The sequence below is a fragment of the Pipra filicauda genome, unplaced genomic scaffold (assembly GCF_003945595.2).
Source record: "Pipra filicauda isolate LSUMZ 115617 unplaced genomic scaffold, ASM394559v2 scaffold6_size6359152_pilon, whole genome shotgun sequence".
Lineage (NCBI taxonomy): Eukaryota > Metazoa > Chordata > Aves > Passeriformes > Pipridae > Pipra > Pipra filicauda.
The window spans coordinates 4087143-4112534 of record NW_024104865.1 but is presented as its reverse complement, the minus strand read 5'-3'; the positions used below and the strand labels follow the sequence as shown (position 1 = coordinate 4112534).

Below are 25392 nucleotides of genomic sequence, written 5' to 3'. Positions count from 1 at the left end.
AAACAGATGAAAGAACTGCATAAAACAATAGGCTGCAAATGGGATACAAAGATTTTCAGATTTTGCTATTTGTTTTATACACTGAAATTACTGGTCATTCTTCTAGTTGTAGTTTAATAAGCATTATATGGTAACTTCAGACCTACCTTATACTGCACCCTCAAGAAAGATTCGGACTAATGTTTATATGAACTAGAACGCTCTCTAGTTTGAAACATGTATGTGCCATACTGAAAAGTGACCAAAGACTTTAGAGTCTTATCCAAAAAAAAATATCCATAAAAAGTAAAGAACATTGTAATCAATTATATTCTCACCACATTTCCATCAGGACATGGAGATCAATGCTGAAGAACTTAGGAACGTTCTCAATAACGTCGTAAAAAAACGTGAGTTTGAGCATATTTTTTACTAACCCTCAACAAAAAAAAATCTGTGATATAGCATAACCCCCCGCCTCTGAGTTTCACTCTAAAAATTATTTATGTTTTCAAACTCAGAAATTTCCGAGTTACATTTCCATGGACATTGCATCCACGACTTTAGCAAGCTGAACTTTTCACAGAGGTGATCTCTACAGATGATCAAGTACTGATAATTCAGAAATGAGCAAATGTTCATTGGAAGTACCACACAGAACAATACAGCATTTCTAGCAGTCTGCAAATTTCCTTTAAAAAAATTCCTAATAGAGAGACAGACCTTTCTCCCTGCTTAGCAAACTTTAGCTTACAGACCCTGAACTTGCTTAGTAACTTGAAAGTGAGTTTAGAGTTTTCCAGAGATTTTTACTGTATATAACAAGTCAAGAAATATATCTCTAATTCACAGGCAGTAACATTACTTAGAGTCTTTTCACAGTTCTCTACACTCAATTCTTACTGGATGAAGGAAGTAGGTTTGGCTTTTGCTTTGATTAGAGTTGCACCTGAGAGGAAAAAAAAATCACTTGCTGATTTGCATTATCTGTATTCATCTGGGATCGTTTATTTCAGATAAGGACCTAAGGTCAGAAGGATTTGAATTGGAATCCTGCCGCAGCATGATTGCTTTAATGGATGTATCCTTTTCTGGTGAAAAAGGAGTGCTTGAAACCAGGCTAGTCCACTATTTCTCACCAACGCACACACACACATACAACTTAGTAAGCCAGGGAAGCAAAACAGCACATTGTAGACTCTAGTCAGATAACACAGCATTCTTAGTTTGGTTACGTTTTAATTCCAGTCATCTCAACATTAATGTAGTTGGCAGAGAAATATATCCCAAAACAGAAAACTACAGAATAAATCAGTCGCTATGATACTCTTCCTTAGGTATCAGGGACTGGCCAGCTTACGTACTAAAGCATGATTTATTTTTTTTTAAACAAACCCAACATAACTATAGTTCTTGCCAACAAACTTACTATATTTCTCTCCTTGAGTTTATAATGTATTACATATTCTACTGTATGCTCAGCATGCATTGCCTACAGAAATTGTCTTGGAACGAGCGTAATAAAACACACTACAACATGCCACATGGGGTTACCTCTGCTATAACATCACTCTGTTTCCCAGCTTGACATAACACATGATTTTGAGAGGACATAGGTGCATTCAAACATAACCAGAACAAAACTGTAACTGCAAGCCAGAGCCATAATGATTGGAGCCTAAACACATTTTTGTAAATAGCTTTAGTCAACATTTTGCTTAGTCCTCAATTAATTTGAAAGCAAGGCAAAAAGAGCTTCACTTCAGGGTAAAGATCAGTTGTCTTAAAAAATATTGGGTGAGCTTCACATTTGGAGGCATTTCAGAAGAGCCCACTAAAACATCCTACTCATGCTTTTATAACAGCTTCAGGAGCAAGGCTGTCTCCTGTGCCAGAAGTTTGCTTCTACACAAAGTACAAGCAGTACTTCACACTCCTGAAACAATATGCCATACACAATAACCAAAATGTTTAAAAATATTTTACTGCACAGCTCAGCCAGCTCTTAATGCTGAGGAGATACTAAACTCAGTTTCACATTCATCCCTTCACCTGTAGTTGCAGACTTAATTAATTTTATCTTAAAAATGTTGTTATTTTTTTACCTGAATATTTGCATCACAGACAGATGGCTCAGGGAAGATAAACTTTGATGAATTTCGACATCTCTGGGACAAGATTAAAAGCTGGCAGGTATTGCTGGTATTCACATCACCCTTCTTCACAGCTTCTGCAGTGTAAAAGTCGTGTAGGAAAACCAGAACATTGTACATACACTACTGCAAAAAGAAAGGCTAAAAAATATTGGGAATTAGCTTCTAAAATGAAAAGTAATGTCTCTCTTCATCCTACTTCACAGCCTAAGCAAATAGCCTGAATTTCTGAAGCTCCCCATAGGAATAGCACAGAGGCTTACCATCTGAAGAAGGAGAATGATGGGAACTAGAATCAGGCCTCAAAAATAGCTTAATTAGGACAATCAAGAGAAAGGATTAACAGCATAAACTCAAGTCAAACAAGGAGAGTCTCCAGGGGAGGGCTTTTTGCTTCCCAAAAATTGGATCTAAATTATTTTACTTTGTGACTGAGAGGAGCTCTGTGCCAACAATCCGGACTGCCCAGTAGCAGGAATATAAGGCATATGGCAAAGCCTCCAAGTGCCTGAGGCACACATCCTATATCCACTCACTGGCTACATGCAAGAGAAGTTTTTATTACTACTATGTATTTATTTTTTTCTTTTTCCAGAAAATTTTCAAGCGTTATGACACAGATCATTCAGGAACCATTAACAGCTATGAGATGCGCAATGCAGTCAATGATGCAGGTATTTCTCCATGCACAGTGTCCAAAACCTTATTTTGTTTGATGTATCACAGGGTGAGATCAGAAACACAGTGCTGCCTTGCAAAGACAGACCCTAGAGAAATTATAAAATATTTTTTTGCACCAGCAGAGCTTTTCAAATATCCAAATGGCAAGCCTTGTATGTCTTGACAGCCAAATAGGTCTCTTCAGCTTCTCTTTAAATTTCCCATGAGTGATGCTCTGCTTCTTTAAGGATCTCCTACTCGGGGTCCTGCTGTTCAGGGAGACGAGGGAGTGCTGAAGACATTTGCTCTTATTTAAGCTGTGGATTCTTTATATTTGTGTAAGTAACAAACAGAGAACAGTGGAAAACCTTCAACCCAACTGTACAGGCAGTACAGTACAGTACAGTACAGAAACCCAGATGGAGCAGATCGGTGCCCAAGTTTGCATCAGAGGCAATCAGATGAATGTTTCTTGAGTCATGTTAATGTTTCTTAGGTACTGAGCCACTGTGGGTTCAGTCTCTTCTACCTGCACAATGAGAAGAAAGTATTTTTGCAAAACTTGCAGTTAGTGAAATTCATCCTGTAAAGAGAGACTTGACTTTTCTTGCTTGTCTTAGACACACTGGTGTGCTTCTTCCCCTGGAGAGCTCACCTCCTTCTGCAAATGTCTTTACTAGCTCTCTGAGGCAGCAAGATGATCTCTTTAATCCGAAAATCTGTAGTATCATTATAAACCTAGATGGGATGATGTCAGTGACACTTTGTCTTCAGTAGTATTTTGGCACATCAAGGAAGAGAAACAGATGGCTACCTTGTACTTACAAAACATCAGTGATTGATCCTGTGCTAAAGACAAAACTATATCTGGATTTGGATTCCTGCAGTAGAAATATGGGTAATTTTTATTTTCCAGGTTTCTGTTCTCACCAGGAAAATTGTCAATGTAAAAAGAGAAAATATTTAAATACCTCACACCCTGACTTTAGAACTAAGATGACACTTTACAGTAACCATTTCGGATCTTACAGCACATAGGCCATGCATGACTTTACATTTAGCCAACAAACAGCTGTACCCAAATTGTGACAGACCCTTCTGAGGCATGGTCGCATGCTGCAGCATTCAGTGCCACAATTCAGTCACACCACACCAAGGGGTTGCCTCCTTGTCTATTTTTTTACCATTGTGTAATTGTGTTTTCACAGAAACTTCCTCCTGTGCTTCTGTCGCCCAGTTTTTGTTGATTTGTTCTCACCAGGCCCAGCTGAGCAGCACACTCTTTGGTGTCTGCTGCTCTCCTTTTCATACCTACAGCCTGAGGTAACTCACACGCTACTGGCCCTCCCAAATCATAATTTCAAAATGTTACTCTTGTTTTAAGAAAGCAGCTGGACACAGTGAAGCTCCTTTTAGCTTTACTTCATTTTGTTTAGCAGCTGCAGCAGGACCATCCAGCCTGAGCCTCAGCTGGGCCTGGGAAGCACCTATGGCCAAACCACTCCTGGACCAGCACTTCCCCCAGCCATGGCCCAGCTGTGCCCTGTTTTTGCTCCTCTGCAGGGTTTCGGCTGAACAACCAGCTCTACGACATCATCACCATGCGCTACGCAGACAAGAACATGAACATTGACTTTGACAGCTTCATCTGCTGCTTCGTGCGCCTGGACGCCATGTTCAGTGAGTGGCTGCCCCTGTTCTACTGCACCACCTCCCCTCTTCCCCCCAGACACAGTCACAGAATCATGGGTTCATACAATGGCTTGGGTTGAAAAGGACCTTAAAGACGATCTTGTCCCAACATCCCTGCTGTGGGCAGGGACACCTTGCACTAGACCAGGCTGCTCAGGGCCCCATCATACTCTCAGCAAAGCTCTTCAAAGCACTACTGCCTGTGCAGGGTATTATTAAAGATATGTGCTTAGGGAAACAAAAATATTACAGCTGTCTCATACAAGCATAAAAGAAACACTGCGTTTCTCCTTTAATGAGCTAAGGAAAAACACAGCAGGAACACTCGCTGACCATGTAAGTAAATACCTGCGCAAGTTCGCATATCACAACAGGAGCACCATTTAGTTTGCTAGCTGGGAATCATCTTTGCACGCACAGTAATTTAATTTACGCCATATATTTTTGTTTCATTGTTTTAGGGGCATTCCACGCCTTTGATAAAGATGGAGACGGCATCATTAAGCTCAATGTTCTGGAGGTAAACTGCTTTATGCCAGTATTTTTAACACTATGTCACAATACTGAATTTTAATTTTATTATTCATTGTATACGCTCTCAAGAGAGTTTGTCTGAATGGTCATCCAATTGATAAGAGGTCGCAAAACCTCCTAAAAATTTTGCTACCAATTTTACACAGAAAACATCCATGATCTGCCAGCAACAGCTGCTATGTAAGACCCCAGTTGGTGCTGAAAGTTACAGCTGCAGATCCTTCAGATCACCTTTAAAGCCCTTCAAAAAACTTTTGAGATTTTTTTTTATGAGGCAATTTAGATCAAATACAGTGATATGGCATTAAATGATAATGGAGTTTAACATAGCTCTTTACCTTTCAAAAATCTCATTAAGAGGAATTAGAAAGTTTCAAAATAAAAGCATGTTCTCTGCTACAGAGACCATTAAAAAACCCTTCACTTTTTGCAAAAGGAGAAATACGAGCAAGAGACTCAAGAAAAAATTCTCCACTGCCACTAAGTGACAGCAAGTGGTCACCTTCCAGCTAGAAGAGGGTGGTGTCTCAATACAATTTTTTAGAGGATACCAACAAGTCTTCCATCCTTTAACTCTTCTTTCAGTGGCTGCAGCTCACGATGTATGCGTAACACTGGAGCCAGTGGCCACCTTCTCAAGAACCGATCAATGCTTCTGAGTAATGAGCACCATTCATCCCGAGGGCAAACAAGAACACTTCCTAATTATGTGATTCACTTGCCAAGATAAACAGCGCATGGGAATAAGCCCCTGGAAAAAGAGACAACCATACTCTCGCAGGCACAACAGTGTGCATATTCTGTAACTACTTTTATAGCATCCTGACATTTTTCTTTTGGGCAACATGGATTAATTTATTGATGACTTAATTAAGCTTTCTCTGCATGGTAAAGACATGGAACATACAATGTTATTCTGCTTGTGCTGACAACTAGAAAGGTTTTCCCTCAAGTCAGGTGAAACTGGAGCTGTATCTAACAGTGGAAGTCAGAGGTGTTTACTGCCACCTTGTAATTAGTAATTCATTGTGCCCTGCTTTTGGTATTATCCTTTCAGACTCTTTGTAACATTTACTGAATATTTCACATGAGATTGTGCTAATTACATTAGTATTATGCATCCCAATCACATTGTTATAGATTAGGCTGTGCCAGCTGGATCTCTGCTATGCTAAAAATGTGACGATAAGACATGACAGACTGCAATACCAAAGTACAGCTCGATCTAGTGCCTCAGCAAAACTATCAGAACTGAGAAATTTGCTCTCATTTTTATTACCCTCGTGAGATATTAATTACACATTTGGACATTCTAAGTGTTTTTCATTGTAACTACATTCTTCATAACTTTGAGAAACTTGTTTACCGTTCAAGGTAGAAAACCTCTTATACATACAAATCTATTTATCTACACACACACACACATTTCCCCCACCCCCCAGGGGTACAGTACTCTGTATTTCTTTATTGCAAAAGGTGATTTGTTGCAGAATCAGACACAATGTCAGCATGACCACTTCAAAAATATTATTACAATGTGCAAGTGAAATTACTTTAATTGAACTAAAAATAAAAACAACTGGATTTTGGCCTAAGCTTTTTTGATTTTATTTTGAAAGAACAGATGAAGATGAAACATTGAGCGCTCTTCCATCATTCTCCTGAATATACAGCAGCTTTTTGAGTTTTATGGCAAGCGTGAAATCAGCTTAATATCTTAAAACACTTGCCAGTTTACTCCTTGAAAGCATTAGAAAAAAAAAAAAGAAAGCATTTGAGAAGTTGAGAGGTTCCCTTGTTATCAGCTTAAAGGATGACAGGCCAACCCTTTTTCTATATAAAAAATGGAAGAAAAACCAAAACATGCAAAAGGGACCACATTTTGTCAGAAGAACCTTCTACTTAGTTCTCTAGTGGTGAAAAGTAGCAAAGCAATCAACTACTGTAAAGCAAAATTTTAAAAACAAATCATAGCATCCACTCAAAGTTATTCTGGTGAGTAGCACATTAACTGAAAGGTCACTAAAACAGAAAACGTTTTGACTAAAGTTCTTAATGTAGTCTTGCACTGTAACTTACTCTGAAAGACTAAGAAAATCCTATAGTTTTCTAAAGAAAAGTTTTATTCTCCTTTAAATTCTACTTTTGTTTTAACACAAATAATTTTTAAGATGACTGGAACACTTGGAGCCCCAGCTTCCAGCCACGCATTATCTCCATTAAGCTACTATTACAAAAAGTATGGCAGAGATGCTCCGAGTTGGGATGGTCAGAGAAAAACCAAAATCTGTCAGTCAAAAGATCAAAATCAGGATTTTTAATTGGCAATTCAAAACTGGTCCTTAAAGTCCTGGTGAGTGAACCACCAACTTCCCTGGCCATGAAGCAAGGCAGTCAGTACGTCATCTTGGAGGCACCAGCTGGGTGGACAGTTTCCATTTCCCAGCCAAATGACTAGGTCTGAGATTCCTGCACACTCATAACATTCCTGCCAGTGCTGGAGCTTCAAAGTGGCTTGTCTGATTTTATCCAGACCTCTTAAAATAGGAAAAAAATTCAGAACAAAGTCAAGTTCTACCAAATCCTATGAAAGAATCATTCTATTTAAAATAAAGGAGAATCAGACTGACAAACCACAACAATATAAAGAACTTTATTTTTTTTCTCTTCTTTTTTTTTCTTTTGCCATGTAAAGTTTCATTATTACACTCACAGCTTTGTACCAAAGTGAGAGAAGAAAACCAGGGTCAATCTGTGCACATGTTCTACACAGTTTAAATTACTACATATTTAATCAAGTTGTTTTATTCCACTTTCATTCTTCAAAAAGACTGTTTAACATTACAGGAAAATTAAATTTGAGAAGCTGACAGGTGCATACAACAGAATTTATACCTACACAATTTACTCTTTGAAGACTAATTATTTTACAAACAGTAGCTGAAACCGTTTCCTTATCCTCCCTCACTGCAACTCTGGACAACTTAGGCTGTTTAAATTATAGTACCATACAAGCCTGAAAACAAAGAGTCACCTGTACCTGTGTTTTAATTCAACAGAAGGGAAAAAAAATATTTTCCCAACAAAAACCTTTTCCCTGGCATTTATTGCGAGTTTGCAGTTATCATTTACCTTCATCTGGCATGATTGTACAGTTTGAAAATGTGCATTAAGAACTGCACTACTTCAAACACACCACACAGCCAAGCTCCTGCTATTTTGCAGAAGTCAACTTATGTGCTGACAATATGTTTAAAGTCTGTAATCCACACATAAGTGACACAAGGCAAACAGAAGCTGGGATATTTAATGCATCTGTGTACCAATGGATGCAGCACTTTTCCCTCCATCTCCCTCCATGTACAGAAGCAGCATTATTAGGCCATAGAGTATTCTGCACTGCCAGATAGCTGTATTTTTCCCTGTATTTGAAAGAGAATGGAGAAACAAATATGGACCAATCCCAAATGGCCCCACCATACGTAGTCAACCATATAGCAAGTCCAGAACTCATTATTTAATACTTGACTAATAAAAAACCCCCCACAGCTAACCACAAAATAAACCTTCACTCCACTCACTCTTTTACCCACAGCTTCTTACTTGCATAAAAAACCAAAACAAAATAAAAAACAAATAATCCTGAAACTGGCTTCAGACATGCAATACTGCTTTTCATGCAAATGTTACTCTGTTAAATTTCACAAATAGTTCCTTCCCAAAGTCATTATACTCTTAGACTGGAGGTATATCAGGAGTCAAAACTCTAAGTTTCAAGACCAGAGAGAATCTCATTAATAAATACCATGCCAATTCATTAGTTCGGCATCTCTCTTCTGCAATTGCCTACAGAAGAAATGAATGGCCAACAGTGAAATCTGCACTGAATTCTACCTGAACAAATAGGAAACCTCTCCATAGAATTCCAGAGAAGCCTGGAGATTTTCACAGCTGCATAGTTTCATAGCAAATACTTTCAAGACATCCTCATGACAAAGCAGTGCAGCATTTTCCTCTGAATCCCTAAGGACTTTTAAAAATCATAATAAATGAAGCAAAATTTTTCACTCATGCAGCTCTGCTATTTTCCCACCTCTTATCCATTTTAAGTTTCTTACAATATAGCTAAAATGACCTGCAAAGTAGCAAAAAACACCACTGCTAAAGCTGGACTTCAGAGGCCCAGACTTCTCAGGACTGTTTTCGATGACAGATCAGGAAATATAATGGACTACAAGAAAAGGAAGACTTCTTCCACCAACCAGAAAAGATAAACCCAGCAAGCAATCAGGAATGCAAATAAAGTGTAATAACTGTTTTTGTTGCAACAGCAAGTGAGAAAGATCTTTACGCATTGCTGAAAACAGCTAAAAGAATGTGAAGAATTACAGTGAAGAAGTAACAAAATCTACTCTCACACACCATTTTTCAGAATGCTACTATTGCCCCACATGCTTGTCCTTGGGACGCACCTCCGCATCTTCACTTCAAGCAAAGTCCAGGAAGGACAGCTTGAGACATCCACACTGTTTATGCCACACTTACATGCTCCCTCGTTGTTGTTCAAAAAACTCCCAGAAGAACTCTTGAATATCAACACTTTTGGAAATGGTTTAAGTATTATGCAGTCTTCTGCTTTTAGGTCATTAAAAAAACCAAACACTCTCAGAGACTTTAGAGCATTAGAGCCTCCATCAGAAAACATTTACACTGCCTAAAGATTTCCCTCAACCTGATTCTCTATTGAATTGCTTCAACCACAGACAACAGAAAGAAAGAAAGATTAAAAAAAAAAAACAACATCACCAACACACATCCCCAAAAACCAAAACAAGAACACTCTCAAAACAGCCTGAAGTCTGAGCCACATATTGGGGCTTTTTTCTATCCACAAACATAATAAAAAAAAACCAACCAAGAAACCAGAAACAAATCACCACAAAAGCACTGGAACCTCAGAGACTGAAGTAGGATGCTACTGCATCTCCTTCATGTTTTATTCCTGTCTCACAAAAAACATCATCAATGTCAAGCAATTACAAAGAAATGCTTGTCCACTAAGATAATACAAAACCAGTGTACTTCAGAGAAGGCCCTGAAGTTCCTCCATTTGATGGCAGTGGAACATCCATGGGCTTCCCTCACTTTCTTCACCTAAAAAGGCTTCTTTATAGTCAAAGAATGAGGCTATAAATCTTATTTGGTCTATGGCTGGCAAGTCTCAAAGTAGTGGTGAAAGAGATGCCTCATAAAAATAGTACATTAAATTTTTTTGAAAAGCCCTGGATTCATTTATAAGCAGCTCAGTTTGACACTGGTCTGTCTTCACGTGTTACAGTTTAAGGAAACTGCTTATTTTACCCAGAGCAGCAAATTAGGCAAAAGTGAACACAAAGCTCCTTGCTGGATTAGTCTCAACGTTAAGAGGGTTCTTTGCTAAACTGGTGTCATTATGGGAGAGAGGATCTCAAGTGCAAGAAGTACCTTTTACTGAACTTCGCAGGTGAAGTGTTCCCCATCAAGGGACACCTGCAAAGGAATTCTGACAAGTAGAAACAGCCTTCCCTTCTGCACTGGCCTCTCTGTGGTACTTTCTGTGCATTAGTAGAAACAAGACTTTCACATGTGATATGCATTTCGTATCCTCAGCTTCTGCTTGAGTACTTTAGATGTTAAAATTCTGCTCAGTTCTTTCCAGTTGACATTTTGTGAACTTGACATAGCCCAAGCTAATTAAGACAGTTAACAACAGAAACAAAAAACTGCCTGAGTGGATGCACGTAGACAGGCAGTGCCTTTGCATTTCTCTTAGTTTGAAGATACGGGACTGCAAAGCTCAGTCACTAAGATTTCAAATAAAATCAGGAATACAACTGTGGTGTTGTACCAAGACAGTAGTGGTTATGCTGGTCTTTAACTAAAACAAACCAGACACCACTTACTTCTTTCTTGTACATAAAGATCTATATTTAAAAAGACTAAGATTGCAAAGCACATGAGTAGAGCCACTGTTCTGGCTGTTTTGCTGCTACTGACATAATTCTCAAGAAATAACTGCTGTCCCACAAATAAACAAAATACATCAGGAGGTATGGTATCTATCACTGCATATATTGTGCCAGTTATAGCAACTTTTAGATAAGGAATAAAAAATAAGTTACAATTAACATTAAAAAAATTAATTTATTCCAGTCTCCATAAAATACCTTTTCTTTCTATGAAGAAAGTAAAAATGTACAGCAGAAATGCAGGTTACATTTAGAATTTGTGATATTGTAGTTTGCAGAATTTTATCAAAATCGGCTAAAAAATTGGATACAACATAAAAACAGACATGTCTTAGACGTTTAAAAGGCCTCAAGCTGAGTTTGCAAACACCAGCACCTATTGGAATCTAAGTTCTCAACACCCCTCTGGATTTCCCAAAGACTATACATCTTAAAACAAACAAACAAACAAAAAACCACCAGAAAAAAACCCCAAACAATAAAAACCGAGGCAGACAAGAGGAGGGAATATTCTCGTCTGTCAATGAATTAAAAAGTTGCAAGAATTTGGGCTAAATCTTAATTGACCAGCCTTGCTTCTACAGAGTGCAACACAACCTGCAGTCTCCATAGCAATGCATTTCAGCCCCACTCAGTTTTTACATTCCAAGTGGGAAAAGAAAGAGGGAAGACTGGAGAAAGGAACAGATGTTATTTGGAATAATTCTGACATATAAAATTACTTCCCAATGTGGGAGGTGAAAAGCTTCATGAGTCAATCCTGCTGTCATCCTCAGCATGTCTTTCAATGTGTCCTACAGCATCCTAGAAAAGAACCAGAGAAGTCAATTAAAAACAATCATCATCATCACAAAAAACTCACAGAAAACTTTGCAAAAGATTCTGGAAGCCTCAGTGAAAGTGGAATTCTAAATAATATACATTTGTTTGGCTTAAAGCTTCTAAAAAGATAAATATCAATGTCAAGCTATTAAATCACATATATAAAGTATTTCAAATACCACATAATTTAAGGCAAATAAAACCCAGGTTTTTTCTGACTAGAAGAGCAAATCAGATAAACACATCATATCCAAAGCCAGTGCTTAAAGAGAAATTAAGGATTCTACTTTGATTTCTTAGTTCTCAAAGAAACCCCTTCCTTCTCCATATTTTGGAAAGCATTCAAAGGAAGGTAGTTTATATTGCCAAGGAGTAAAATGTGTATTTTATCAATCAGCCTATAAGTAACAGCCCTCCTTACACCCACCACCCAACCCTTTCCACATCACTCAGCCCAACCCATGCATTCTTAATTTTTTCCCAATCTGAGCTAACTTTTGCTCAGAAATTTATCCACTATTTATTTAAAAATTGGTTTTGCTAACAATCTCACGTGAAAAATATACAGCATCATCATCTGGAACAATGAAAGGCGTAGTGATGGATAAGAATTAAAGGGATAAAAACCTGTTTTCAAGGCTGATGTTTGTTCATTTTAAAAATATCTTTTTCCTACAGAAGCTTACTAATATCTTGAGTAGAATTTCTTTAATATTTTAAGAATCTTACCATTTCCACATATTTTACAATCAAACTGTTTTAAACTGATGAAACTGTTTTAAATGGACCATATCTTGTAGCTGCACTTTTCATCTGTCACAGGCTGAAGTGAATCCTGCAAGCCCTGTATGACTGTAACTGTACACAGTTAAGTCTGCCAAGACTAGAAAAATTTAACCCTTTTTAAGAGAAATAGGATCAAGTTCCACAATTGTGGTGATATAAAGTATTTTGTATTATCAAATACAACCACATTATTTCAACCATGTACCTGCTTGGAACCTTTCCTGGAAGTAAAGAAAGCGTCACAGTTCTTCCAACGACATTTCAGGGTCTGAAAATTTGGATTGGTGTGGTCAGTTAGCAGGTGTTGTTTCAGATGATCCACAACTCCAAAGATCAGTGAACATCCATGCCACTGGTAGAAAAAACATACCAGAATAAGCCAGAGAAATAGAATTTTAGCCAATCCTTTTATTCTTGCAACTTCACAATATTCTTCCAAAACTGCTAACACACATGCCAACTCCCCTAAGTTTTTTATCTTATTATTGCATTTCTATTTTCAATGGTCTCTATTCCTTTAATTACAGTTTACAGAAACTCTTCCTGCCTCTATCCAAGCCTAGACCATCAGCAGGAATGACAGGAGGAAGACAGGAACTAAGTCTTTACAAGATTTAAGCTTACCTGTGACAGAGTCATTTGGAATTTAATTAAACTTATTTAGCAGAGCAAATCAGCTTGTCTGTGTCACTCAGGTTAAGTTTTTGGTTTTAAACAGTTACATGTCACTATTTAAAAACTGCCAGGAAGAAAAATAACTTAAACTATCAACTTGTTCCACAGCATATATATACACACCAAAGACAATGTAAAATTGAACTCGTGATATATACCTACATTTAAAAAGTACATCCACATTTTTAAAAAAATAATTAATTATAATAAATTAAATGTCAAGCTATCCAAGACTAAATGAGTATAGAGAATACCCCTAGGAAATTCTACAATAAAGGAAGGTTAAACATTTTGCTCCTTACCCAGCAACGATAATTCTGCATCAGATTAAGCCTCACAGCTCTGACACTGCCATCATAGCATCCAGTGTAGATCTGTAAAAGAAACATTGGTGGATAAGCAAGCTGGGAATAAAGAAAAAAAAATGAAGTAAAACTTTGAAGGAGGCTTCAGTGTAGAGGGTATTAGGCGAAAAACAATAAATATCAACAGGTAAGGCTTTATTTAAAAAATGATAATAGCCTAATTCTTTTAAGATTTGCATTCATAGTTTACAAAAACCTACTAGTGAATAAGAAATGTTTCCATAACCTCTTTTGTTGATAGTGTCATGTGTATAACAGTTCAGAAAACTTTAAAATATGTTTTATGTTACTATTCAGTAAAATTAAAAAAAAAGCAGGTGTAAATGTCAAGTTGAATATATTTCCAGGGCTTAACCAGTTATATGTATATCAAAAAAGGATGGAGAGGAAGGTTGAAGAACATCAGAAATTCAAAAAGACTGATGCAGATTCTGAAAAGGAAGGCAAAATGACATCTTAAATACCATTTTTGTTTGGCAGATGCTCCACACGAAACTATCCTTTTGAAAGAACAGGATGCTAGACATTTATAATCCCATAACAATGATTCATTGTTAAAAAAACTCCTTGCATAATACAGAAAACTCTGCAAGCTAAAGAATCCATTTGTTATTTTTATTCATTTCAGTTCTCGGAAATTTGCCACTAGGATGCACCAGCCAATCTGTTGTGTCTAAGAGACTACACTTTACTACTAAGACTGCTACAGAAAATTATAATCTTTTGCTTGTCACTAAGCTTCTTACCTGAACACTTCTTTGATTTGAGAATGCCCACAACAGACTACTGGTGGGGGGACAGTTCAAGCCTCAGATTCTAGTCACGTGAGATGTGATGCTTGGGTAGTATATACTCCAATTAGCAGGAAATCAGTTCTGTTGGACTTTTTCTGTTATTAGAGATCACTAATTTACCTTTTATTTTATAATCACAAAGAAACTTTGCAAGCAAATTCCTACATATGCAGACAAATAAGTGCTTTAATGACTATTTTAAGAAATGTGTATCCAGAAGTGCTTCTGAAACTTATCTTGCAGGGCAGATGCATGAAGAAACCTGTGTACCTAAATCAACTGCGTATCTTTGTTTATGTTCTATCAAAGGTTACTAGAGGTTTGACTCTAGCATCTGTGTGATTCCCTTGAGTAACAGTCAAACAGGATTGACACTTCAAAAAGAGGAAGTATTTTACTATTTCTGGACACTTCATTGTAGTCATTACTGTAAAAAGAGCTATTGTTTTAAGACTACAGTAAGCTAGAAGGTAATTTTTCTCCAGACAATAATATTACATAAATATAAAGCTGTTATAGCAACTTGACTTTTTGGCTGCATTTCCAAGTTGTTCTTAGTCAAATAATAGGTTGATTTCTTTATCCGAAAAAATTAAACTGTCTTGTATATGCCTGTGGCACTTACAACCTTCTCTTTAAGACCAGTAAAAAGAAGGAAGTTACCATGCTCTTATGGATGGTCATACACATGATCATATCTGTGTGGCCTCCATAGACTTGCAAGCGGTCGTGCGACTTGAAAGAAACAGAAACAGACATTTAAAGCAGGACATTCAATAGCCATTTTTCACAGACATGCAAAGGATATTGCTTATAAAAGCAGTTTGCTTGGTAGCAACTGAACTCCTCTGGTGGATTCCAAAATTAATAGCCACCGTGAAAGCTCATTGTTGCTTACATTGCTTCCGTGAGTCTTTTTGTCCAACTAAGCACTTGGTCTTTTCAGCAGACAAAACTAACATTTCCACCTTTTTCAGAGCTGTCATTGTCTTAGGTTCTAAAAAAATGGTTTAAGTTATATTCTTTAAAACCCATGTATTTTGGCTGGTGAGACAACTATATATTCTGAGTGACAGCAAAGAGAGGGATAGGTCAGAGACCAGTAAGCACAAAGATGACTTCTATTTGACTTCAAAATAATTAATTAATGTATCTTAGGTAAGTGTCATTAGTAACCATCTATTTTCTTACCTGTAGTTCATAAACACGAACGAATTTATCCAGACATGCTGTCACCATCACTTTGCCAAGAATGTTCACAACCGTCACTGCATGGTTATGGCCCTTATAGATTCGTACGAGCTCTCCAGTCTGCATCAAGAAAAAGCAAAGGTAAACAGGTGTTTGGTTTTTCTTAAACAACAAAACAGTTTTACTTAACCCAGATAGGGTAGCTAGCTTCAATGCTCAATACTCAAAAATGGAAAACCCCTTTATTACACTTCCACTTTCTATGAAGGCACTTCTAGATTATGATCAAATATCATTTTGTTTGCCCATCTTAACACAGAGCCATTCCGGTACAACAGAAAAGCATGAGTCTATGAAAAGTTTTCTCTTATCTTCCTCTACTTCTCTTTCCATCTTTAGTTACATATTCCCATCCACCTTGCAATTAGTACCATGCTATTTGTACCAGCAGTATTTAGTTAGCCACAAGGATCAGTGAGCAAATCTAGCTAAATACACAGAAATATATTTTTTTGTCAATTAAAATTTACCTCTGACAAATTTCTTAATCTAACTTATTGCATAGCTACATGAATGCTTCTCCTAGAACTGTGGAAAGATGGTGTAAAAGAGGGAAAGAGTGGCAGGCTAGAGATAGCTTTTGAACCATCTAGCTTGGAACACCGTTCCTCATGTTTTTCCTGTAATAAAGAAACTCTTCCCCCAGCACAGTATCTCACATGGGTTTGCTTTCAACCCTTTCCATATTATCAGCACATTTTTTAGTAATATTTGCAAAAGCAAGAATCCCATTAAAAAGGCATTGCATATCATGTGACAAGAGTCGGCATGTTTATGTACTTTTCACATATCTTTAGTTAGCTACAGTGCATAGTCACATTAACAAAATCCTGAGACTTCCTTTTCTGGAAATTATTTGCTCCACCAGTGAAAAATTTGGAAAATACTAACTTTATAGCATAGGAATTCACTGCCTTAATAGCAAAAGTCATTCCATCCTTATATATGAGACTTACATGAATGTTGTGGGCATGGACAGACTGATCACTGGAGCCACTGAATACCAGATCATTCACAACCTTACAAAAAAAAAAGTTTTATTTTTTGTAACAGATATTGAAATGGGCAAGTGAAATATTAAGATGCCGTTCAGCTCAGACTTGTACTGCAGTACTTCCTAAATTTGACAGACTTCAAATCAATAAAGAATATGAAGAAAAAGCATGCATTGAGTTCTTTACCTAAGAGCTAGCAAATGTATTATAATATCCTAACTATGACTTTTGACACTTTGCAACTGACATAAGAAGCTGTTGACTTGCAGTCCACCAGGCTAATTCATTCTACCTATGGACAATTCTCAGGCACAGGTCAGCAGCAAATCAGGGACCAAGCAAACTGAATGCAGAATGCTGCTCTGCACATGCACACTAAAGCCCACTGTTTCCTGAAATTTTGGATATGCTGTGTACTTATATTCTGCTCATGTAAGAAGAACAATGCTCCTAATTAGTGCTACTCTAGGAAGAAAGCTCACCAGATCCATCATGGATCAAGAAAGGATCATGGTATGCTGTCATTGCAGAAGAATTAGGACAGTCTGCAGGGCAAAAAGGGCTGTGCCACCGCACTACAATAAATAAAGTGACAAACACAATTTATGGAAATAATCGCCTATCTGTTACATGATAGTGGTCACAGCAAAACAGTCAGACAAGCACATGTTCCATCTCATAATTTCAGGAGCCAGAAACCTGTAAATAAGTCAGTGATTCTTCTATTAAAAAAGAATACTTCTTGAGTTCATTTTTTCCAGTTTCCTCTGAGGTTTGTACTATCAGGTTACATGAAGACTAGCTTCACCTTTTCCCCAACTTTCCTTCTGCTGGTAAACTCACATTTAAAAATCCCCTAAATCTTCTAATAACATGAAATGTTATTATGCTTTCTACATAGGTCTTGCATTTGGATCACAACAACCCCATGCAACACTAGGCTTTGGGAGGAGTGGATGGAAAGCTGCCTGGAGGAAAAGGATCTGAGGATGCTGGTCGACAGTGGCTGAACATAAGCCAGCAGTGTGACCAGGTGGCCAAGAAGGCCAATGGCATCCTGGCCTGTATCAGAAATAGTGTGGCCAGCACGACCAGGGCAGTGATTGTATTCCAGTACTCAGCACTGGTGAGGCCACACCTTGAATGTTGTGTTCAGTTTTGGAAGGACACTGAGGTGCTGGAATGTGTCCAAAGGTAGGCAACAAAGCTGGTGAAGGGTTTAGAGCACAAATCGTATGAGGAGCAGCTGAGAGAGCTGGGGTTGTTTAGCCTGGAGAAAAGAAGGCTCAGGGGAGACCTTATTGCTCTCTGTAACTACCTGAAAGGAGGCTGTAGTGAGGTGGGGGTCAGCCCCTTCTCCTAGGTAACAAGTGACAGGACAAGAGGAAACAGCCTTAAATTGCACCAGAGGAGGTTTAGAATAAATACTAGGAAAAATTTTTTCACTGAAAGGATGGTCAGGCATTAGAACAGGCTGCTCAAGGAAGTGGTGAAACCACCATCCCTGAGTGTTCAAAAAACATATGTAGATGTGGCAACCGGGGACATGTGATATGGCAGCCATACGGAGACAATTTTCCTACCAGATTACTCGGTTTTTATAATTTAAAACAGAGAAATCCTCTATTTCCTATTGCAATCTGTTCACTAGTAGATGAAGAAGAAAATACACATAATTTTAAGCATTCTTTGTCAAAAATGTTGTTTCAGAGACACTTGCCTTCATGCAGAGTATAGTCTTGCTGTGACCTTCCAGGGTTCTGAGAAGCAGTCCATTCCGTGCATCTCGCACGCTGATGGTGCAGTCATAGGAACCCACTACCAACAACTTGCGTGCTCCTTCCTGAGCTGTGGCTAGACAGCTCACTGCTCTAGGGCCATGACATTCAAAGGTATCAACCTGTTTATTAGTCTGTTGGGGGAAGAAAAAAATGGTATTTAAGAATTAAAACTTTGCTATGACACTGACTAGACCATTGAGTCCTTTTTGTGTTGTACTTGTTAAAGCATCTGATTTCAGTTTAGTAACCCAATTTCAGCATTAGTAAGAGTTGCATCTTAACAACTAAGTTTCCAAATCAAGGAAATAACTCTTTATGTTAGGCTTCAATTTTCTATCTTTAAAAAAAATATTTAATTGTTTAGCAAAGGTCCAGTAGATCCTCTTGCAGAGTAAGAACAGTGAAAGGAAACAGTGTTATGAGAAAAATGCAAAACAAGATAAATTTGTAAGGATAAATTTGAGAAATTAAGTCTAGAATCCATGAAAAGAATAATCAGAAAAAATAGCTCATTTAAATAATAATTTTTATTCACTTTTAAACATCGTGGGGACTGCTGATAAAACCTCTTTGCCAGAAAAACATATGACTCTCTTTTATAACTGCAAAAGGAGTATGCAAAACCAGCAATACATAAAAGTCTCTCACACTACTTTGAAGGGCAAGAAAGGAGGATTCACAAATAATCAGCTGTGTCAGAAATGACACAGGGCTGGTAGACCAGGAGGAACCTTAAGGAAAAACATAACAATACCGCAGCTAAAAGAAAGGTAACCAAGGGGACAGGGGATGGGATAGCTTCATGCACAGACAAAATAAAGGACCAAAAGGGGCCAACAGTGACCATTTATACCAAAATACTTGATAACAAATACATTTACTACTCTAGAGAAAGAATGGAAAGAAACATAAAGTGGAGAGAAACAGCACCACAATAGGTTTTTAGGTGCCAATATTTAAACTAACCTTTATGCTGAAAGTAACCACAGTGCCATTTGCAAGGCCCGCATAAAGGATCCGCCATCTACTGTGTAAACAGAGCACTCGATCTTCCAATTTAAATTGTTCCATACACTCTTTGGTCTGGCAATAGAAAGAAGTGTTTAAAGCTTTTAATTAACCGAAAACAATTCAGGGGAAAAAAGCCTGAAGCGAATGATGGTTTTCACCTATAAGCTGCATTTTTTAAACCAAGAGAGCTGGAAAAAAAAATCTGACAATCTGGTGTCACATGGCAGTTTGATCCTGGTTTTAATCAGGAACATTTCTCAGACTTGACTGTACTTCAGAAACCAGTTATAATCCTAAACACTTTATTCTATTCACGACCTCTAACGTATATAGAAATTTAGACTACGGACTATATATGTATATATGGAAACCACCCTGTACATAGCTGAGGTTGAGGACTCCCCATAGGGAACTTAAGAGTTTAAAACCTCTGGCAATTTGCTCCCTGAAGCAGATATTTGCTTTCTAGTCCTTCAAGTCACAGGTTGTTGGCCTTCTTATCATTTACCCTCAAACATCCAGCTTCAGGAAGTCTCAGCCTGCTATTTCATCTGCCCTTGGAATAACAGACACCTGTTGTCTCTATAGCTGCTCTACAGCTTGAGAGAGAACAGAGAGCAGTGCCTTCCACAAACAATGAAATTAGACATATTCCGTAAGCAATAAAGTTAGAAATACAGCAAGAGAAATATGATATTCATGGCCAAACAACCATCCTGCACTTTGTTGTTGCCAACATTTGGGATCATGTCATGCTGTTTCGGCAAAAACTGTACTGACAAGCTAGCCAAAGGATTTGGGCAGTTAATCAGTTCATACTTTGCTGTTTTGTTTGTGTGGGGAGGGGTTTCTGCTCTACTCTATGGTGGTATGAAGTAGGGCTTACGTCCAGCTTATATGGGTTTAAAAGGCTTTTTAAATTTATATTTGCAAAGAAACACTTGCATAAAATGAGATATATGTTAACCAACACAGAGTTTGAGTACCTTGATATTGTAACAGTTGATAGTGTGGTCGCTTGAGCCAGTGTAGAGTGCAGCATTCTTCCCATTTGTCTGAGTAACCAGAAGGCAGTTCACTTTTGAAGTATGTCCTTCAAAGATGGCCACACACTTCCTGCTCTAAAAAGGAAAGCACAGTGTCAGTGTAAACGCCCATAATACCTCTCAGGATATGTGCATAACAGAATAAGGAAGGACAGCTAAAAAAAAGCAGGACACATACAGCAATCTATCTCTCCTTGCCTCTCCTATAGGTAGAAGGGGTTGGGGAAGGAGAGAAGAGAGTTTTGAAGAAAAGTATAGTATAAAATAAATTACATGCTTGAAAAAGCAGCTGCTTCCTTAGCTACGTAGTGAGGCTTTAAAAAAAAACAACCTTTTGATTGCAATTCATTTAACACCATTCCCACAACCTTACTTACAACGAGATTGTAGGCACAAACAGTTTTGTCTGCTGAGCAGGTATACAACAAATTCCCAAAAATCTGAATAGCATTCACTGCAGCCAAGTGTCCCTCAAAGGTTCCCTCTGTAGGTTCTTCGTCCTCACCTGGCTCCGAAGACACTTCTGTAGGACAGAGATAAATGTATTTTGATTATGGGAACACTTTTAAGCACCTTGAAGTCAAATTTAACTGTGGGTCCCAACTGGAGTGCGAAAGTGACAGAAGGCAATATAAAATGCCAGAAAGACCTTATATGACATTAAGTCCAGAAATATCTTTAAAATATAAAAATGACTGTATTATTGTTTTTCCTACAGCTCTACAGAGACTGTGGAACAGAAGTGTTTGTGTCGGAGGGGGCAGAGGGCTGTGGAGGAGTCAAGGCACAAAGCATTCAGTGAGAGGTGATGTGAGTAGATGTCACTTCCCACTTCAGTTTTGAGTGCAGGCTTTTATCTTCAAGGCAAAATTCCCCTCTGGAAGCAGTTTGATTAAGACTTAACTCAAAGTCCTGCAAGATACCACATACTAAGTATCAGCAGGAAAGCATAAAAGATATACCTGAGGAGTTCTTTGATCCTCTCAGTGATGATATGGAAGCCTGCGTCTCAGCCACACTGTAACGAAAATAAAAATTAGCAAGATCGGACTTTGCATGTTCATTTTCAGACAAAATACTGGTGTAAGTAATATTCCAAAACACAAGACTCTGCACTTAGTACAAAATATGCTGTGACAGACAAGCTCAAACACAAACTTTCCATGAAGGGCAGCCTTGTTCTCATATTAAGAGAAATTAATAGGTAACAAAACGCATTCATTTGTTGACCAAAACAGCCAAGTCAGTTTTTATTTTCCCTCTTATGTCACTCCTAAATGAAATAAAAAGCCACTGATTTTTTAAGACTTTCTAAGTAAAAACAAAAAAGAAAAAAGAGAAGCCTCATCAATATTGTATAAAAATACTTTTGAGAGGTCTACAATAATCTCACCTTCTTTTCCCATCATTCCTATAATTTGTGCCAATTTCACTGGTGGAGCTCACTTCATCATAACCAGAGCAAGATGCCTCTAGGAGTGCTTGATCCACAGAGCTGCGTGAATCCCTCTTTGATGGACTGTCTGGTTTCTCATCTCCTGACTCTGATGAACCAACATCAACCACCTCACACTGAGGTGCTGAAACTTCCACTAGTTCCAGAGAAGCATCACTGTCATTCTTATCTTTGTTTCTTGCTCTTTGAGCAGTAGCTCCATCCTCCTCTCTTGGAGAAGTAGATGTAGTAACTTTTTCTCCTTTAGGAACCTTTCCACCCTTGACTTTCCGGACAGGTTTGGAGTCAATCATATCCTGCTCTGTATCACTGTTCTCTGGCACATGGGCTGCCCTCAGAGTTTTCTTCTTCCTTAACCTTCTCCTCCTCCTGTTCCCTTTTTCTGCTGGGACTACAGTGGCTGCCAAGTGTTGCTCAGATGGTTCTGCTGACAATTTGGGGGTTTTATCCATTGGCATTCCTAGGAGGACCGAATGCTTTGAAAGAGAAGTGCTACACTGATGCAATAAAAATTCTTCAGCTACTGTATCATTTGCCTCGCTCTTGCTGAAAACAGACAGTGATTGAGGAGAAGGGTTCTCAGGGAGTCCAGACTTTACTCTGTCTGCAGCAGGCTTGTGGACATCTTGATTAGTGTGTTGGAAACAAGATATCAGCTCTGATAGGGACATGGTTGCAGAGATAACTGGATACACTGAAGTTTTCGGGTTGGTCTCTTCTGAAGAAAACAGATGAGTGTTACATTCAATCTGTACAGCAATAAATATTTATGCAAAATGGCTCTCCCTGCATTTTTCCATTTACACTTAATTGTGCATGTAAAGTACATATTCCTACATGTTGAAAACTATGTGCACATGCAGATCTGCTATTTCAGTCAGCTATCCAGCCTTTAAAAAACATAGCTGGGGAATAAAATGTTTATCTGTGTAGCCAGAAGCAAAGGAATGGTGCACATCATTCAAGCTGCTGGCTGACTATATGCTTTTAAAGTTCTGACAATGTTTGGTGAATCCTACATTGTTGGCTTAAAATGCTACCACTCCTCTCTGTGCGCTCCCTTACCAGCTGTCACAACTGCTGTAGTAATGATGCATGCCAAGCACGACTCAGCTGTTCAGTGACACAGTATGAAGACCTTGTGCCGAACCCATCTGAATTAGTTATTTCTACCAAGTTACCTGGACCTAATTCTAGGTTGATGAGTTGTGCACGACTCACTCTGCAGCACTGTACCATATCCAGGGAATGGCAGCACTGTAAGCCATGATGGTAGGCTTTAGTTAGTTGGTTTACTTAACTTAGTTAGTTCATCTGCGGTGGACTATGCAATGGGGCAAACATACTCTCCCTGTCATTTATTTTAATTAATATGAACCAAAGAATGCAATCCCTCAACTGCCCTTAGTAAGGGCAGCATCTAACAGCTGTTTCCTGCACCCTAAAATTCCCTGGTTGCATTTGCAATAACTACAATCCAGAACAGGATGTTTCAAGTTGACTGCATTTATTGGGTGGGATCACACAATGCAAATGGGAAGCTGGTAGTATTTGAAACATTCCCCTGTAAGTAATGCTTAGCCAAAAGCACATTACACATCACAGTATAAATGGGACGCTTTGGAATTACACATCCAACTAGAAACAGCCAAAATGAGAATATCTCACCCACACCTTCCTCAGATGGGAAACTCCAAGATAAAACTAGAACTTGCTGACAGCCCGTAGGGTATGTTGCATTTTAAATAAATCAATGGAAAGATGTTTTCCTCTGGACACATAACTGTTATACACAGCTGTAAAATCTGATATTCTCTATATGGAAGAAATGAATGCTTAGATGAAGTCTGAACAGTTACTGTGTTGAATTATACTTGTAAGAAGGCACACAAAACCTGAAATTGTGAATATGACTCTAATATCATGTGTCACTCATTTCCCATTGGAAGGGGCAAGGAAGGAACCTGGCTGCTTTAGAACAGGAAAATAATAGTAACCAGCAACTTAAACTGAAATTTCTAAACCCAAAAGTTATTCTCAGTGCTTGGAGTACTGCAAGTGTTAGGAAAAAAAGTAGAAAATCACCATGATAGTGTAAGAAAACAGAATCACTCAATTTTGCAGGTGGGAGAGATTCCTGACAATTAGGGGAAACCAAATGGAATCAGCTTCTTCAAAGCAAGGCTGAGCTAACCTCCTAGGGAAGCTAACAAGCTAAATGTTAAACCCCAAAGAAGGAAACAGACTGCCCCAGAGAGAACTCCACTTCCCCAGATTACAGATTTTACCTGATGGTAAATGCTTATTTCCCCTCCAAATTACTAAATTCATCTGATGGCAGACCCATTTTAAATGTAGCCCATACAGAAGTTCATCAATAGCAAAACTATGTTTGCTTGACAAACAAACACCAAAGAGTATTCTTGCTTTTAACATGTCAAACATAAGTTTGTAGGAAACTGAAAAATACACTGTGATTAAGAGATTTCTAGTAATTACTGAAGTAATAAATATAGCTATACAGTGAAGATTCATCTTCATAAGAAAAAAAAAAACAACCTTTTCAGCTTCTCTCTTGTGAAGCCTGAAGATTCTGCAAGCAAGACACTGCGTGCCACTGCAGAGAGTGATCAGTAAATCTTTATTCTCAGTTTTCCAACTCTAACATGAAAGAAAAATGACACTTCACTGATGCTTACACATAACAGTATGGCATATACCAATAAAAACAGGGAAGTGAGAAAAGGTAGTGGCTTCCCAAAAGCTGAGCTTTACCAGTGGAAACAAAACACAAAAGCTGATTCTCCCCCGTCTCGAGTTTACTTAAGTGTACACCCCCAAAGCTTCACAGTCAGTCCCTGTCAAATCCTCCAAAAAGAGATGAAGCAAAATTCACAATACTACATTAATATAATGTAGTGGAGTGGAAGACAGGAAATGCAACGGGGACTGAAAAAGCACGAAGAACACTATTTATAAAAAATTCCACATCCAAAGCAAACTGAAATAAGCTAAAAAAAAAAATCAAATTCTTGTATTTAAAGAAGTCTAAGCTTCAATTCAGCAACATTTATCTTGTGCAAAAAAAAAAAAAATCGTGCTTATAAAAGTTGAATGTGTTTTTTTCCAACAGTATTTTCCACTTTAGTTGAAGGGAAAAAAAATTTTGTTGGCTATCTTCAACAATGATTGATCTTATGAATCTTTATCTCAAATTGTCTAAGTTAAGGGTTTGGGCAAGTGACATTGTTATGGCAGACAAACAACTATCATTAGAGTCACCTTGCTTGACTTCACAGGCTTTTAGGAAAGTAAGGGATAATTAAGCTTTTAATCTCTTTCTACCTTCAGTCACAGTAGCAAGTTGCAGTGGAAACTACCAAT

At 38.0% G+C, this 25392-nt stretch overlaps 2 protein-coding genes across 4 annotated transcripts in view; one reads left to right on the top strand and one right to left on the bottom strand.

The window, feature by feature from the left end:
• CAPN3 (calpain 3) overlaps positions 1 to 7651 on the top strand; it is a 29972-nt gene extending 22321 nt beyond the window's left edge. The window contains exons 18-24 of the mRNA XM_027748530.2: positions 332 to 389; positions 996 to 1060; positions 2104 to 2172; positions 2728 to 2806; positions 4356 to 4472; positions 4946 to 5004; positions 5604 to 7651. Of these exons, the coding sequence (XP_027604331.1) occupies positions 332 to 389; positions 996 to 1060; positions 2104 to 2172; positions 2728 to 2806; positions 4356 to 4472; positions 4946 to 5004; positions 5604 to 5630 (474 nt within the window). The 3' untranslated portion in view covers positions 5631 to 7651. The remainder of the gene's footprint in view (positions 1 to 331; positions 390 to 995; positions 1061 to 2103; positions 2173 to 2727; positions 2807 to 4355; positions 4473 to 4945; positions 5005 to 5603) is intronic.
• A 4-nt stretch (positions 7652 to 7655) lies between these two features.
• The window catches only part of ZNF106 (zinc finger protein 106), a 41474-nt gene continuing 23737 nt past the window's right edge, over positions 7656 to 25392 (bottom strand). For 2 of the 3 annotated variants that reach the window (XM_039388958.1, XM_027748462.2), the window contains exons 11-22: positions 21946 to 22726; positions 21515 to 21570; positions 20930 to 21075; positions 20493 to 20627; positions 19462 to 19578; positions 18435 to 18626; positions 16676 to 16738; positions 15660 to 15779; positions 15132 to 15203; positions 13612 to 13683; positions 12840 to 12986; positions 7656 to 11830 (exon numbers count right to left, since the gene is read on the bottom strand). In XM_039388958.1, coding sequence (XP_039244892.1) covers positions 11774 to 11830; positions 12840 to 12986; positions 13612 to 13683; positions 15132 to 15203; positions 15660 to 15779; positions 16676 to 16738; positions 18435 to 18626; positions 19462 to 19578; positions 20493 to 20627; positions 20930 to 21075; positions 21515 to 21570; positions 21946 to 22726 — 1958 coding nt within the window. In that variant the 3' untranslated portion in view covers positions 7656 to 11773. The remainder of the gene's footprint in view (positions 11831 to 12839; positions 12987 to 13611; positions 13684 to 15131; positions 15204 to 15659; positions 15780 to 16675; positions 16739 to 18434; positions 18627 to 19461; positions 19579 to 20492; positions 20628 to 20929; positions 21076 to 21514; positions 21571 to 21945; positions 22727 to 25392) is intronic. The other variant, XM_027748489.2, reaches the window with a different exon arrangement.